Source organism: Babylonia areolata, chromosome 4 (assembly GCF_041734735.1).
Source record: "Babylonia areolata isolate BAREFJ2019XMU chromosome 4, ASM4173473v1, whole genome shotgun sequence".
Lineage (NCBI taxonomy): Eukaryota > Metazoa > Mollusca > Gastropoda > Neogastropoda > Buccinidae > Babylonia > Babylonia areolata.
In genome coordinates, this window is record NC_134879.1 from 54002653 (window position 1) to 54016761 (window position 14109).

A 14109-nucleotide genomic window follows, 5' to 3' on the forward strand; every position below is an offset into this window, starting at 1 on the left:
AATACTCCGTGTAGAAAAAAGCTATATAGTCGATAGATAGATAGGCTGAATCTTAAATAGAAAGAATATATAGCCAAATGAATAGACAGATCGATAGATAAATAAAGACACGTGCGCGTGCGCCACTACTCGCACGCAAGATGGGCTCTCTCTCTCTCTCTCTCTCTCTCTCTCTCACATACACACAAGCACGAACACACGTGTCAGGGTTTCTCAGTCTCTCTGCATTCCCTTCCTGGGTCGACTGTTTTCTCGGACACACTTGGCTGAAAATGGATGAAAGAGACGGCAGGAAATTCCATGCCACCCCCACGGGTCCCAGCATAGATTAATTCAGCTCACTCTACAACTTGTAGGCCTACACCTTTCGATTTTCTGTCAGAAATTACTGCACATAGAATGTCTGAAAATAGAAAGACGAAATAGGAAATACGCCATGTGACCAGTCCCAGGGTTTTCATTGGCTGTTGATGTCAACATTAAAATCTGGAAACTAATATGGCAGGCGAAGTGGTAGGATTCACAGACGAGCCAGAAAATTAGATACGCACTAAGAGGAAAAGACTTTTCCCCAGTAAAGATGCCATCGATTTCTTGAATAATTTTCAAAGCAATATCTTGTGGTTTTTTGTGGGAAGGCGTTTTCTGTGAGAGTGATCAAATAGTGCTGCTCAACTGAGGGCGATTGGGATGCTGAGCCCGTGGTCGGCATCTTTCCTCCGGTCATCCTCCCCCTTTTCGGCTCCCCAAAACTGATCTGGTAAGCACCGTCACAACAACAGCTTGGCTAGTAAATTTACTGTGTCATTCTGTAATACCGTCGTTTGTGCATGGTCGTACAGCTGTAACTTATCCTGTGGACTGTGTGTGATAAACTGACGTGAATGTGTCTGTGCAAACCGAAGTCTGACCAGTCTGGCATTGAGGGCCGGAGGGTAGCAGCAGTGCTGGTGAGGTTGCACTCGTACACTCGGTGTCTCCGCCTAATACAGTGGATCATACTGTTTCGCGTTATTACCAGGTGGTACATGTTTAATTATTAATCACTCGGTTGATTTTGGGAAAAGAAAAGAGTTAAGTAATCACTGTGAAGAAGAACAGCTATGCGTTCTCTTTTTTTCTTCTTTTTATTTTCTATTTCGGCGCAGTTTTATTGTTATTATTATTATTATTTTTTTTAATTGAAAGGGGAAATGTAACAGAGTACGCTTAAGATTAAATGTTCTGCTAATGAGTAGGACAGACTCAACATCCCTGGAAGTTTTTTTTTCTCTTTCTTTTTTTTTTTTTTTTTTTTTTTCTTTTTGGCCCCTTTTTCTTCCATCATCATTTTCTCCTTTCTTTTTGTCATTTTTTCTTTTCCTTTTGTTTGTTGAACTCATTTTTCATATCCTTTTCTTTCTTTCCTTTTTCCCTTCTAATCTCACAAATCTGTCTTCTTCCCATTGTCATGTTCAAACAATTTTAAGGCCATGCAACATATAATTTATAAACACATGCACAGTAGTTTCACTCACAATTGTAATGTCTGAAAGTGAAAGAGGCGAAGTAGACATGATCTTCTCTGTCTCTCTCTCTCTCTTCTCTCTCTCTCTCTCTCTCTCTCTCTCTCTCTCTCTCTCTCTCTCTCTCTCAACGCACTTGAGTATAAATGCAAGTTCAGTAAGTTGGGTTTTTTTATAATTATTTTCTATCGGTCTGTCTTTGTTAAGGACAGCTACTACTTTAATTACCTCTCTCCAGAAGAATGACTGAACTTTTTCCAGTTTTGTAATGTCTTTAGGTAAAACATTACAACTTAAAATTCAGTGCTGCCCTTTAACTTGAAGGGTGGCATAGTGTGTCTTTCCAGAATACTCCAATGCACTTTTGTCTCTGAGGAGTCTAGCTGCCCATTTGACCAGAAACAAAATTTGCTGCTTGTGTTCGATGTTGATCATATTCAAACCACCATCTTCTTTGTCTAGGCTGAGGACACCTCTTTTAATTTTTTCAAATGCTTTTTTTTATATTTTGTTAACTATTTTTTCCAAAGAAAAAAAAATGTGTGTGTGTGAGTGTGTGTGTGTGTGTGTGTGTGTGTGTGTGTACATTAGTCATTAGTGTGTTAATGGTGTTGAGGACTTTTACAGACCTAGGGCTGATACCTGCAGGACGTGAGAGAACTGTGATAACAGAAACGCTTTTACCAATATAACTTTACCAAATAGTGATGGGTTTCTGCATTCCCATTGTTTAATCACCATATAATTATATATATATATATATATATGTATGTATGTATGTATGTATGTATATTTGTTTTTTCAGTTCTGGATTTCGAGCTTTCTTCCATTTCTGAGATTTCTTTGCTGAGAATTTTTTTTCTTTATATCCCCAGAATTTTCAGTCTGTCAAATCTGATGGGAATGCTATTTATGTAGCCTGTTTTGTGCTTTCTTGACCCCGCCAATGCCTTCTGTTTTAGTTTTATTTGATTTCAAACCTGAGTATTCTTCGAACTGAGTTACAATATCTGTAGCTAACTGAATATCTTGTTCACTTTATAGAGTTAATGTAGCATCATCTGCAAACTGTTTTATTTTAGAGGTGTTGCTTTTGTTACACAGTGACATACCATTGTTTGGTGTCAGTTCAATTCCTTAAGTCAAATCTCTTTATTATTTCTAATTCAAATTGCCAGTATTTCTACTGCTAGTATGAAAAAAAAGGGGGGACTGAGTGGGCATCCCTGTCTGATTCATTGTTCTGTTGGAAACAGAATGGGTTCTTAAGGCTGGTCTTGTTTGTTTTTTTAATTAAAAATAAAAGAGAAAGAAAAAGGTGGAGTGGCAGTTGGAATTTGAATGTTAAATTTGTATTATATCTGGTGATGAAGTGTGTGCTAAGGCCAGTCAACAATCACACACACACACACACACACACACACACACACACACACACACACCCCACCTTCCCCCTCCACACCCCAAGCTCCAGTCCATAGACAACATATTGTGCAATAACCTCAAATAATATCATCATTATCAATGTGATTATCAGACTACTGATGATCAAGGAGCACTGAGTTCAGAGGCATTGAATTGTATTGTATTGTATTGTAATTTGTATTGTATAGTGTTGTACTGTATTACTCTTTTTGTCACAACAGGTGAAAAAAAAATTCTGTGGTCACTGTTGATAATGGGTTTTTTGTTTGGTTTTTTTTTTGTTTTTTAATGTAGGCCTTTAGTATTAGTAAAGAATACGGAATTTTCAAGCTTGGTCAGTTAGTGGATAGTGATTGGTTACTGGTGATTGCCACAACAAAGTCCTAATGTCAGAGATCAAAGTTGTAACACACACACACACACACACACACATATATATATATATATATATATATATATATATTCCTAATGTCAGAGGTCAAAGTTGTAACATATATATATATACATATATATTATAAATGGCATGAAAAATATGTCATATTGTGACTGGGTCAGTTGGTGGATGTCTTTCTTTGAAGCCTTTGCAATGGATTTTTTTTTTTTTTCACTTTCTCACTGTCACCAGAAGTGTGGCTGGATATTTTTTTGTCATGACAAGCCATTTTACTGAAACTATCACAGAGGTTTGGGTTGAGATGTTTTTAACACATTTTATTTTAAAGCTCTATTCTCATTAACTGGCTTCCATTTCCTGACACCTGTCTTCTGACAACGTTTCATTTTCAAAACACTAGTTGCAGGAAGTAGAAATGCAAATTTTAATTAATTACTGGCACATACTCTGATACAGTAACAACACTTTTTTTTTTTTTTTTTTTTTTTCAAATACTAAAATCTGTGATCAAACATGTAAAACCAGTTACAGATGTCAAATTCAGTGTGGACGCTGTTTAGAAATAGTTTAGAAGTCTACCCATTCATAAATCCTGTATAAGTCCTTTGATGTGCGTCTGTCACTGTTTGTGCATGGAGGTGGCAGATGTATATGGATATGGTGGCTTATGAATTGAATGTATTTAATTTACAGATTTTGCAAACATTATTGCCTGTTTATCCTGATTATCTGATAGGAAAAAGTTATTCCATTTTCTGCCACTGTATCCCACGGGAATGTACCAATATCTCATCCAATGTGTCATTGTCGGAAAATCAGGAAAGAGATTACTGCTAATCATTTAATATTTTGAGCTTGTTTCTAACCCCATGGGAGGTTTTAAACGATCCGATTAGAGAACAGCCAGCTATGTTGTCAGAAATAGGTACCATGTTCAACAGCGACTACATATGGTAGCTGAGACTGGGAGACTTAAGAAGAATTGGTAGGGTATTTGTTTAAAAAAAATAACAACAGAGGAGTAAACATTGTGCAGTTTGATGTGAAATATAAATATATACATGTATCAAGGATAGGTGCAAAATCACTCACATTGTCACAATTAATAAAATGAAAATTTCCATTGATTTCTTTCTTTCTTTTTTTTTCTTTTTTTTTTTTTTAAACAAAAGTGGTGGTGCATCTTGTGAATATATCATTATATGTGAGGGCAGCCAGATGAAATTTTGCGGATGGAGATTTTGCACGTCTCAGATAGTGAGGTTGGACAGTTATCTTTACTCAGTTTTAATGCTGAATCAGTGATGCACAGGACAGAATGATAACAAGTAGCTTGATAAGCTTCAAAAAGAAGCAGTTTTCTTACACATTATGTGATTACATAACTGAACTCTCACTTTTCAGTTGTTTAGTTTATCAGTTCTGTAACAGTTCTGCAGTAGCTGAGTGGTTTAAAGCATGGGACTTTCAATGTGAGGGTCCTGGATTCGAATCTTGGTAACGGCGCCTGGTGGGTAAAGGGTGGAGATTCTCCCAGGTCAACGTAAGTGCAGACCTGCTAGTTCCTGATTCCCCTTCATGTGTATACACATGCAGAAGATAAAATATGCACATTAAAGATCTTGTAATCCTTGATAGTGTTCGGTGGGTTATGGAAACACACCCAGCATGCATACCTCCAAAAATGGAGTATGGCTGCCTACATGGGGTAAATGAACAAAAAGGTTGAATGTTATATGTCTGTCTGAGTGTGTATGTGTGCATGCCTGAAATCTGATTGATTGACTCAGGAAATGAATGATGAGCGCCCGATGGCAACCATCAGTCAGGTCTCCCCAGGTAGACAGCCTGTTGTGCAAATGACTCTAGTTTGTAAAGTGCTTAGAGCTTGGTCTCTGATTTTGTCCCAAAATTAAAAAAAACAGAACCAAATACAGCTTTATGCCAACCTCAATTCAGCTATTAAATAGCAATAATTGATAATCAGATCTGTGATAAAAAATGCATGCCAGAGTGTGTGTCTGTGGAATGTGACATCTTAAAGTATTGTTGAATTGCATTGTAATATAATCTTTTTATGTCTTATGTCTAGTTTTACTTTTAATATATATGCTACTTTATGCCTATTTTATTTGTATCCTTTAATTGATTTTGTATGGCAGTGATGATGTATACAGCATGTATGATTTACTCAAAGTTACCTTCTAAAGGTTTCTGTTGTGTTGTTGTTGTCTGCTGTGATTATTTATTGTATGCATGGGTTGCCATCTAAACATTTTATGTCTTTCATGTATATTACACATGTTCATGTTGAATGACTGTGATTTCCGTGTATTGTTTGTGTGTTTTACACCACAAATGAATTTCTCTTGTTGAGATAATAAAGTATTTTGTAATATATATATATATATATATATATATATATATATATATTAACTTGTATCAGTATCATTCATCTTTCATTCATTCATTATTCGTACTCACTTTGGTGGAAAATAGATGTCATTCCTTACCTTTCCCAATGATGAGTAGATGGTCATTTGAACTTGAAGAAGTAATTGTTACAGAATAATATATTTTTGATACTTGGTTTGGGATACAGTTTTGAACAAAGGGTTTGAACAACTGTATTTGTTGGCCTTTAACCAAACTTATTCTGTTCGTATACATAAGGCGGTTGAATAGATTAAGAGACATAATTTGTCACATTGCTAATGAGAAATGGTACTCCAACAGACAAGAAGCAATGAAACAGTAATTGTAAACATGTGAGCAACTTATAAACATTTTTTGATGAAAAAAAAAGAGATTTGTATTATTGAACACTGTGCCCAGAATCTTCTATTGGGAATGTAGTGACAGGTTATTACAAAGAAGCCTCTTCATACACAGGTCTGTACACTGACCTCATACTTTGCAGTTTCTTGTACAGGCAGACTTGTCTTCCACTCCTTTACATGTATACAAATGACAGAGACGGTGTGCCGACAGAAAGGCACAGTTGTGCACTTTGTGTAGGAAGTGATCCAGATAGTGGTGTTTTCTGTCTCTTGCGAACACCAGTTGTGCCTTTGTGCACACATCAAAAGTCAGTATACAGGCCTTTCAGTTGTATTCAGTTTTGGAAATATCTTTGCAGGTTATAAAATGATTAAACTAGAAAAATAATGCTGTTTGACCACTGTTTGAATGGAGAAAAAGGAACAGACTTGCATTTTATTGTTTTATTAGGGTTTTGGCAAAATGGGTAATTGCGACTGAGTGACACAGAAAGAGGGAAAAGTACTATTATGGTGTAAGTTAAATCCACACAGAAAGATGAATCTGTTGCTAAAGATGGCTTCTGTAACTGATTGTGAGGGTTAAAATACTTAAATCAGATGCTGTTAAAATCAAGGAAATGTTTGTCTGTTTTCCTACTTCAGCTGCTGTTAAGAAGTATTTTCACTCGTGACACATTCACAAACATGCTGTGTACAGCACAGTGTTACAGCTATGACAGTGTTAGAAGTGAATGTAACTTTCAATGCATGTTAGATTGGTGTTAGAGAAAGAAGCTGGGTAAAGTTAAAGCGCTCTGAAAATGCAATTCCTCATGGTCATTCTTGGACCAGATTTGCATGGTCAGCCCATCATGCTCCTTATTGCTTGCTACTGCTAGGATGGTAGTTACAAAAATACATTTGATAGCATGTTCATTTTCTGATTTAGATTGGTATTCATAGGTTGTAAGAATGGTCTGGTTAATAGAATTAAGATTGTAATGGCTGTACATCTAATGATCTATAGGTCCACCTTTTGACACCCAACTTACAGACCTGGAGGAATCTGGTGATCAGTTTCTGTGCAGTGTCCCAATGACTCTTCATACAGTTGAGGGGGAAGAAGACGACAGTGTCTAATGGCTGCATGCTGTTAAGAAGAAGAGAAGTTCACTAGATAGAAAATACAAATAATGAAAACAAACGAATCAGTTGAAAAAACAGATGCTTGTGATGGGAGAAAAGATTTTGACCTAAATTTTGTGTGACAGTGAGTTTCAAATGTAAGTGATCCTTATGTCAAAAAAGTGGACAATATCTATCCATGTTTGTTTAAATTCTGCTTACTCATGTCTAGTACTAATGTACCTGTCTTATTTAAGCAGTCTAGTTTTGTTCACAAAGCAATTAATGTGTGGATGCAAGCTACAAAAATGTAAACATTCCCCTGTACACAGAACATGACATCATGCATGTTAAGGGCCAGAGGTCTGACATTTAAATATTTTTTGTCCAAAAAAAAAGGAAAAAAAAAGTGTACAATATCATATAATTACTAAATTAGTAATAGTATGTACCAGTTATGTAGTATTAAGAGATTTACTTGCTTGGACAAAGAGATCTCTTTAAAGTTACACATGTATTTGACTTTGTGTGGAGTTTACATATTGTATTTCATGTTCATTTTTAACACAGCATTGAGTATTGATAGAAGATGTGCAACTTAAAGAACCACTAGGTTGCTAAAAGTAAAAGAGTACCATACCTTTCTCATAAGTAATGGATAATGGATACACTGGATCCAAAGATGATCTTAGTGCAAGATTGATTTCACAACTGTTCTTTTTTTTTTTTTCTTTTTTTTTTCTTTTTTTTTTTTGTCAGAGTTAACAAAATTATCATTAATTTAACTGGACATGTGACAATATTTCAAAATTTGTAGGACTTTTGTTTGATTTTTTTTTTTTTTTTAAATAGTATGGGGGACTGAAAATGACAGAGACCTTACTAAAGCATTTGGCATCATATCCAGAAGAAAATGTTGCATCAAAGTGGAATATTGGACATTAGCTAGAGCCAAGGCTAACACTTAATTAGTACCCAATCCTTGGAATTTATGCAAATGATTGTAAAAGTGCCATTATTTGCCCTTGGAATTAATTTTCTTGCATGATGGGTTGATGCCAACTGTGGTAACTCATTATATTGTAACTTCCAAAATAAAAAAGGGAGGTGTTTCTTGAAACTGAAAACACAGCGCACAAGGAAGGCAAAACTGATCTGCAGAATTGACAGTCTCAGTGGCTGTCACTGTCAGCAGCATCTCACAGTCTTTGTGGCCATCTCAGGGGGAAGTGGAAATGTTCTTTGAAAGGAAATGGTCAAATAAGAATTTAAAAACAACAACAACAAAAGAAACAAACCAATGACCTAACAAACAGAAAGCCAAATAAAACAGAGGCAGAACAAAGTATAAAGAACAGTCCATACCAAACAGAAAGCCAAATAAAACAGAGGCAAAACAAAGTATAAAGAACAGTCCATACCAAACAGAAAGCCTAATAAAACAGAGGCAAAACGAAGTATAAAGAACGCTCCTTAAGAATAATGATAGGAGTGTCTTTGTGGGTTCTATGAATGAGACTGTACCTGGGAGTTTTGTTGCATGTGTGGGGAGTCCCTATGTGCAGTTGGCAGCCAGGGAAGGGGTGTGGGATGAAATGTCATCACTCACTGCCTGCACACACTGTGCCCTCCTTGTGCAGGGTGGGGTTCAAAGAAGCTGGGAACCTTTTGGGGATGTTCAGTGAAATGTGTTTTGCCCTTCTGGTATTACTAATGTGTGTGTGTGTGTGTGTGTGTGTGTGTGTGTGTGTGTGTGTGTATATATACATACATACATACATCATACATATATATATATATATATATATATATATATATATATATATACACACACACACACACACACACACACATATACTTGCCTCACTTTTTTTTTCTCTTCAAAATTATACCATAGTTTTTCACTTCTGATTTTTTTTTGTTTTGTTTTTTTAAACAAAACAAAAAAACTTTCACCCCTGTGTGTGTATGTGTGTGTGTGTTTGTGTGTGTGTGTGTGTGTGTGTGTGTGGTTTATACATTTGTTTCTTCATGACTAATGGTGTCTTCGTGTGTGGATACATGCATGCATGCATGTTAAGAAAATTTTTGGCTTTGTTAATGAATGCTGTTCCTGTTTCATGATTTCAAAAACAAAACAAAAACAAACAAAAACACTCACCCTGATTATGATAGTACTACATTGGAATGACATACTTCATGGAATACAAATGCTCTTCTTTGCTCATGGTATACTAATTACATACCTGTTAAGGTGTTATTCCACGCTGTGTTGTCATAATCATGTCAGAAACCATGATTCACTTCTATTACGTTTTTTTTCTTTTTCTTTTTCTTCTATCTTTGTGTATATATTTCACTTGTAAATGATATTGTACATTTGGTATTCTTTAAAAACCAAATGATGTTTTGTTTGTTTGTTATAAAAATTCTAGATAAAAGGTATTCTGTCATGCATGTCACCTAAGAAAAAGAAAAACAAAACAAAAAACAAACGGAAAATCTGAAAACAGACAACAGCATTCTGATTTCTGTGCATGGTAATTGGTATTGTTTGTGATTTGGCAGGACTTGGTGCTGAGGCAGCAATTGTCAGATGACCAAGCAGTTTGAATTCAACTGGCGGATACCTGTGCCAGAGCCATTGCAGGCAGGCGGAATATTTGACTGCTGGGATGAGGTATTCTGTTCTTTTCTTTCCCTTTTTCTGCACTCTAACTTGCATGATCAGCCTTCCATAAAGCTCTGTTTTTTTTTAAATCACAAATATAGATATGTTCATTTTGACATTTCTATCAAGAAATGTTTTATGATGTGATTGATACAGCTGGTTAATATGTGTACCAGTGCCGCAAAACACATATTTTGCTTTTCTAAAAAAATAAGAAAACACACACACACTTACATACACACACACACACACACACACACACACACACACACACAACCACAACAGCAACCTGTTATAAGAAGTAAAAAAAAAAAAAAAAAAAAAAAGAACCACCCTGTCAAAAGCATTTAATAAAAGTCTCACTCATCTAAAGTTTGGCATTTGACTTCATCTTATTGAGTGATTGGATAAATTGACTGGCTTGGCTCTTAAGTTACTTAAATTTTTTACCTTGTTTTTTTTTTTATCCCAGCCAGTCATGCATAATTCTTAAAGCTGAATATATATGATAGTACATTACTCTCTTTCAAGAATGAACATAAAGTGTGTATTAAATTTAAAACTTAAGACACAATGAAAAAAAAAAAGGAAACAAACAAATAATAAAATTCAAGAAAATACAGATACTTATTATTTAAAGTTGATTTCTGGAAAATAGACAAAAACAGCAACTCACAAGGACGTGGGAAACAGTTTTCATGTTTTTGTTGTGAATTCTGTTCCACAGTGAAATCATGCTCAACACACAAGACTAGATTCTGTCTTTCTTTACACTTACAGCATTTTTGGTTTATCTTGATGGGTAACCTGGAGATCTGTCAGACTGTACCTTTCTAGCAGAGTAGCTTTTGACTTTTTTGCCGACTGAGTGGTTTATAATTTCAGCACAGTGAAACTTGTCTCCTGGGCATTTTGTGAAGGATTGATGCAAAACAACTTCCCTTCCTGCATATATGATTGTATGAGTTTAGACACAATCATGTGCATGCACAGAGACAAAATAACCCCCCGCACCCCCCCCCCCCCCCCACACACACACACACACACTCACATACACTCAAATATACATGTATATATATATATACATGCATGTATGCACACATGCACACAGACAGTGAGATACACACAGACACACACTCGCATGCACACGCATGCACACACAGACACACACACACACACACACTCTCTCTCTCTCTCTCTCTTTCTCTCTCTCTCTCTCACACACACACACAAACACTCACATGCGTGCATGCGCGCGCGCACACACACACATACACATGCACACACACGCACGCACACACGCACGCATGGTAGTCTGACCTTTTGCCGACATGATGGTTTACACTTACAACCTGCTGAAAGTTGTCTCCTGGGTTCTCAGTCCAGGACTAATGCAATCCAGCTTCCTTTCCAGCATCCATGACTGTATAGGAAGTTTACAGAGCACATACATGTATATGTTTGTAAGCACACACACACACACACACACACAAACACACACAGGTTCTTGCACACTCACTTACAGACATTTACATTCATCCTCGCACAAACGCATGTGTGCACCCTTGCATACATGCACGCACACATATACATGTGCGAACACACTCGCGCACGCATGAACACACACACACACACACACACACACACACACACACACACACACACACGCAGGCATGCACACATGCAGGCACACTCACACACACATACATACAAGTCTTTTAAATAGCTCCTTTTATTTAACAGAGTTTAGCAATAGTAATTTTGTATAATCAATATCATTTAATTGTTCAAATAGGGAATGGCATTTATGGAAACTGAATGATTCTGTGATTATGTATCAGTTTATATAAACTTGTAATAAGTTGTATTATAAAATACACTAGCGTGCGCGCGCGCGCGCACACACACACACACACACACACACACACACACACAAAACAAAAAACAACTCACACACAATAAAAAACCCAAACAACAACAAAAACCCCCAAACAAAAAAAAATGTGTATTTGGACACTCATTGGAGACTGTTGATGTTTTTCTTCCCACACAGTACTGAAAACAGGTGGAGCAGGCTGTGCCAAGAATATATATGTGTGGATTATTAATGATGCATACACAAAGTTCCCTACAGTATTCACATTCATCATTTTGCAGAATATATTATGTATACAAAATGTCATCAACAGATGGAACATACAGTATATAAAAAGGGTATATATTGAGAGAATCATCTTTCACCAACAATCAAGAAACAAACAGCAGGAAGTAAAAAAGCAATACACCAGATGTAATGAAATAGAAATTGTATATTTTCAGTGCATTGTACTTTTTTAGAATATTTTGTTTCCTACTATAAGGTTGCCTGTGGGGTATTAAAGTCTTTTTTGTGGTTGCTTCTTTTTTTATTTTTATTTTATTTTATTTTCTCTTTTTTTTGGTATACTGTTGTGTTATGCTTTGCTGTCAATGTATATTTGTATGAAAGTGTGTTTGTGATGTGTACAAGCATTTGTAAGTGTGTGCAATGATGTGAGTGTGTCTCTGTGTGTGTGCATCTGCATGCATTTGCATGCTCACTACTGTAAAAATGGAGTATATCTGTCTAAATGATGTGTAAAAAAGAAAGAAAGAAAAAATTATGTATTTAATCCCACCCAAAAGATTGAGAGAGGTCAGTACAAAAGAATGTGGCAAAAAAAGAAACAGAAGTGTGCGTTTGTGTGTGTGTGTCACTCTGTGTGTGTGTGTGTGTGTGTGTGTGTGTGTGTGTGTGTGTGTGTGTGTGTGTGTGTGTGTGTGTACATGTGTGTGTGTTTCTATCATCTTGCAAACACACACACACACACACACACACACACACACACTCATCTTGCAAACACACACACACACATGTACACATAAACAAACACACACACACACACACACACACACACACACACACACACACACACACTTGTCATTTATATATACCAGCAATCTAACATTTATTGCAGTGTTCATCACTTCTAAACTGACCTGGAATTTATATATTGAGCACATAATAACTAAAGCCAGATGTTTAAAGGTCTCCCAAAGAAAAAAAAATCACAAGTAAGCATAACTGGGGATAAGATACTGTAATTTCAAAACATTTAATTTATCAACATCGCTTATTCATTCTAAATTATCACATGGCCAAGAGGTATTTTTCAGTGCACCTGAATACCTTCTGAAAAAATTGAAAAGCATAGACGGGAAAGTGTGTCGGTTTGCTCTTGATGATGTTCCATTCTATACATCATCATTTGGAACCTGCAGAGAAGTAGAATTACCCTCAGGTGAGTACCGACAACTTCCCTGTGTGAAATACGTGGTCAGAAGTTCCATCTGTGAAAATTTTGTTGCAGGTGAGGTAAAGCTTGAACTGAATATTCTGATGTTAAATTTCCAAAAAGAGCAAAAGCTATTTCATCCCTAACAACTGTTGGAACTTGTACATATCAGAACTTTTAGATAAAACAGGTGACACTAAGGAACAGGTTGACATTGACCTAAAAGAAGTGCCTTGTCCACCTTGGAGTCAAATTTCACTGCTGAACTTGTTGCAGTTCTTATGGCTTTAATGTAAACTATCTACTTGATCTCCACTTTTCCATTCTCCAAGTGCTGATGTGCGTGGATTCAAAGTCAGAACTGTATGTGTTGAACTCCGCTGAACTGAAGATAAAATCTAGTCCTAAAAAACATCTAAAATCAGAGTATATGGAATTATGGATAGACATTAAACTAAAGAACACTCACATACAGTGAGTGATTCACGTATACATACACACACACACATCCACATACGCATACAATACACACACAGATACACACACATTTCCAAACACACACACACACACATATGCACACACGTATACACAACACACACACACACACACGCACGCACATCTCTCTCTCTCTCTCTTTCCTGCTCAAGCTTTCATCCATGTAATAGTAAGCAGGCATTTGTGCATCTCACTGGATCAGAGAAATAAACCCTGAGGCAGTCCACATCCACACCCACAAACACAGCTTCCCCTCCCCTACACTCCCCAGCCCCCCCACCCCCCCACACACAGAGACCCCCCCCCCCCCCCCCCCCCCACCCCCCCGCACCCCCCAATACTCCCCCCAACCCCCACACAATGGACTGGGCAATACTATGTTCCTTTGGAATCTGTCTTCGTGGTAGACCATTGTGTG

At 36.7% G+C, this 14109-nt stretch overlaps 1 protein-coding gene across 3 annotated transcripts in view; it reads left to right on the plus strand.

The window, feature by feature from the left end:
* The first annotated feature begins 513 nt into the window (after positions 1 to 513).
* The window catches only part of LOC143281310 (1-phosphatidylinositol 4,5-bisphosphate phosphodiesterase beta-4-like), an 88772-nt gene continuing 75176 nt past the window's right edge, over positions 514 to 14109 (plus strand). For all 3 annotated transcript variants that reach the window (XM_076586494.1, XM_076586495.1, XM_076586496.1), the window contains exons 1-2: positions 514 to 760; positions 9780 to 9891. In XM_076586494.1, coding sequence (XP_076442609.1) covers positions 9808 to 9891 — 84 coding nt within the window. In that variant the 5' untranslated portion in view covers positions 514 to 760; positions 9780 to 9807. The remainder of the gene's footprint in view (positions 761 to 9779; positions 9892 to 14109) is intronic.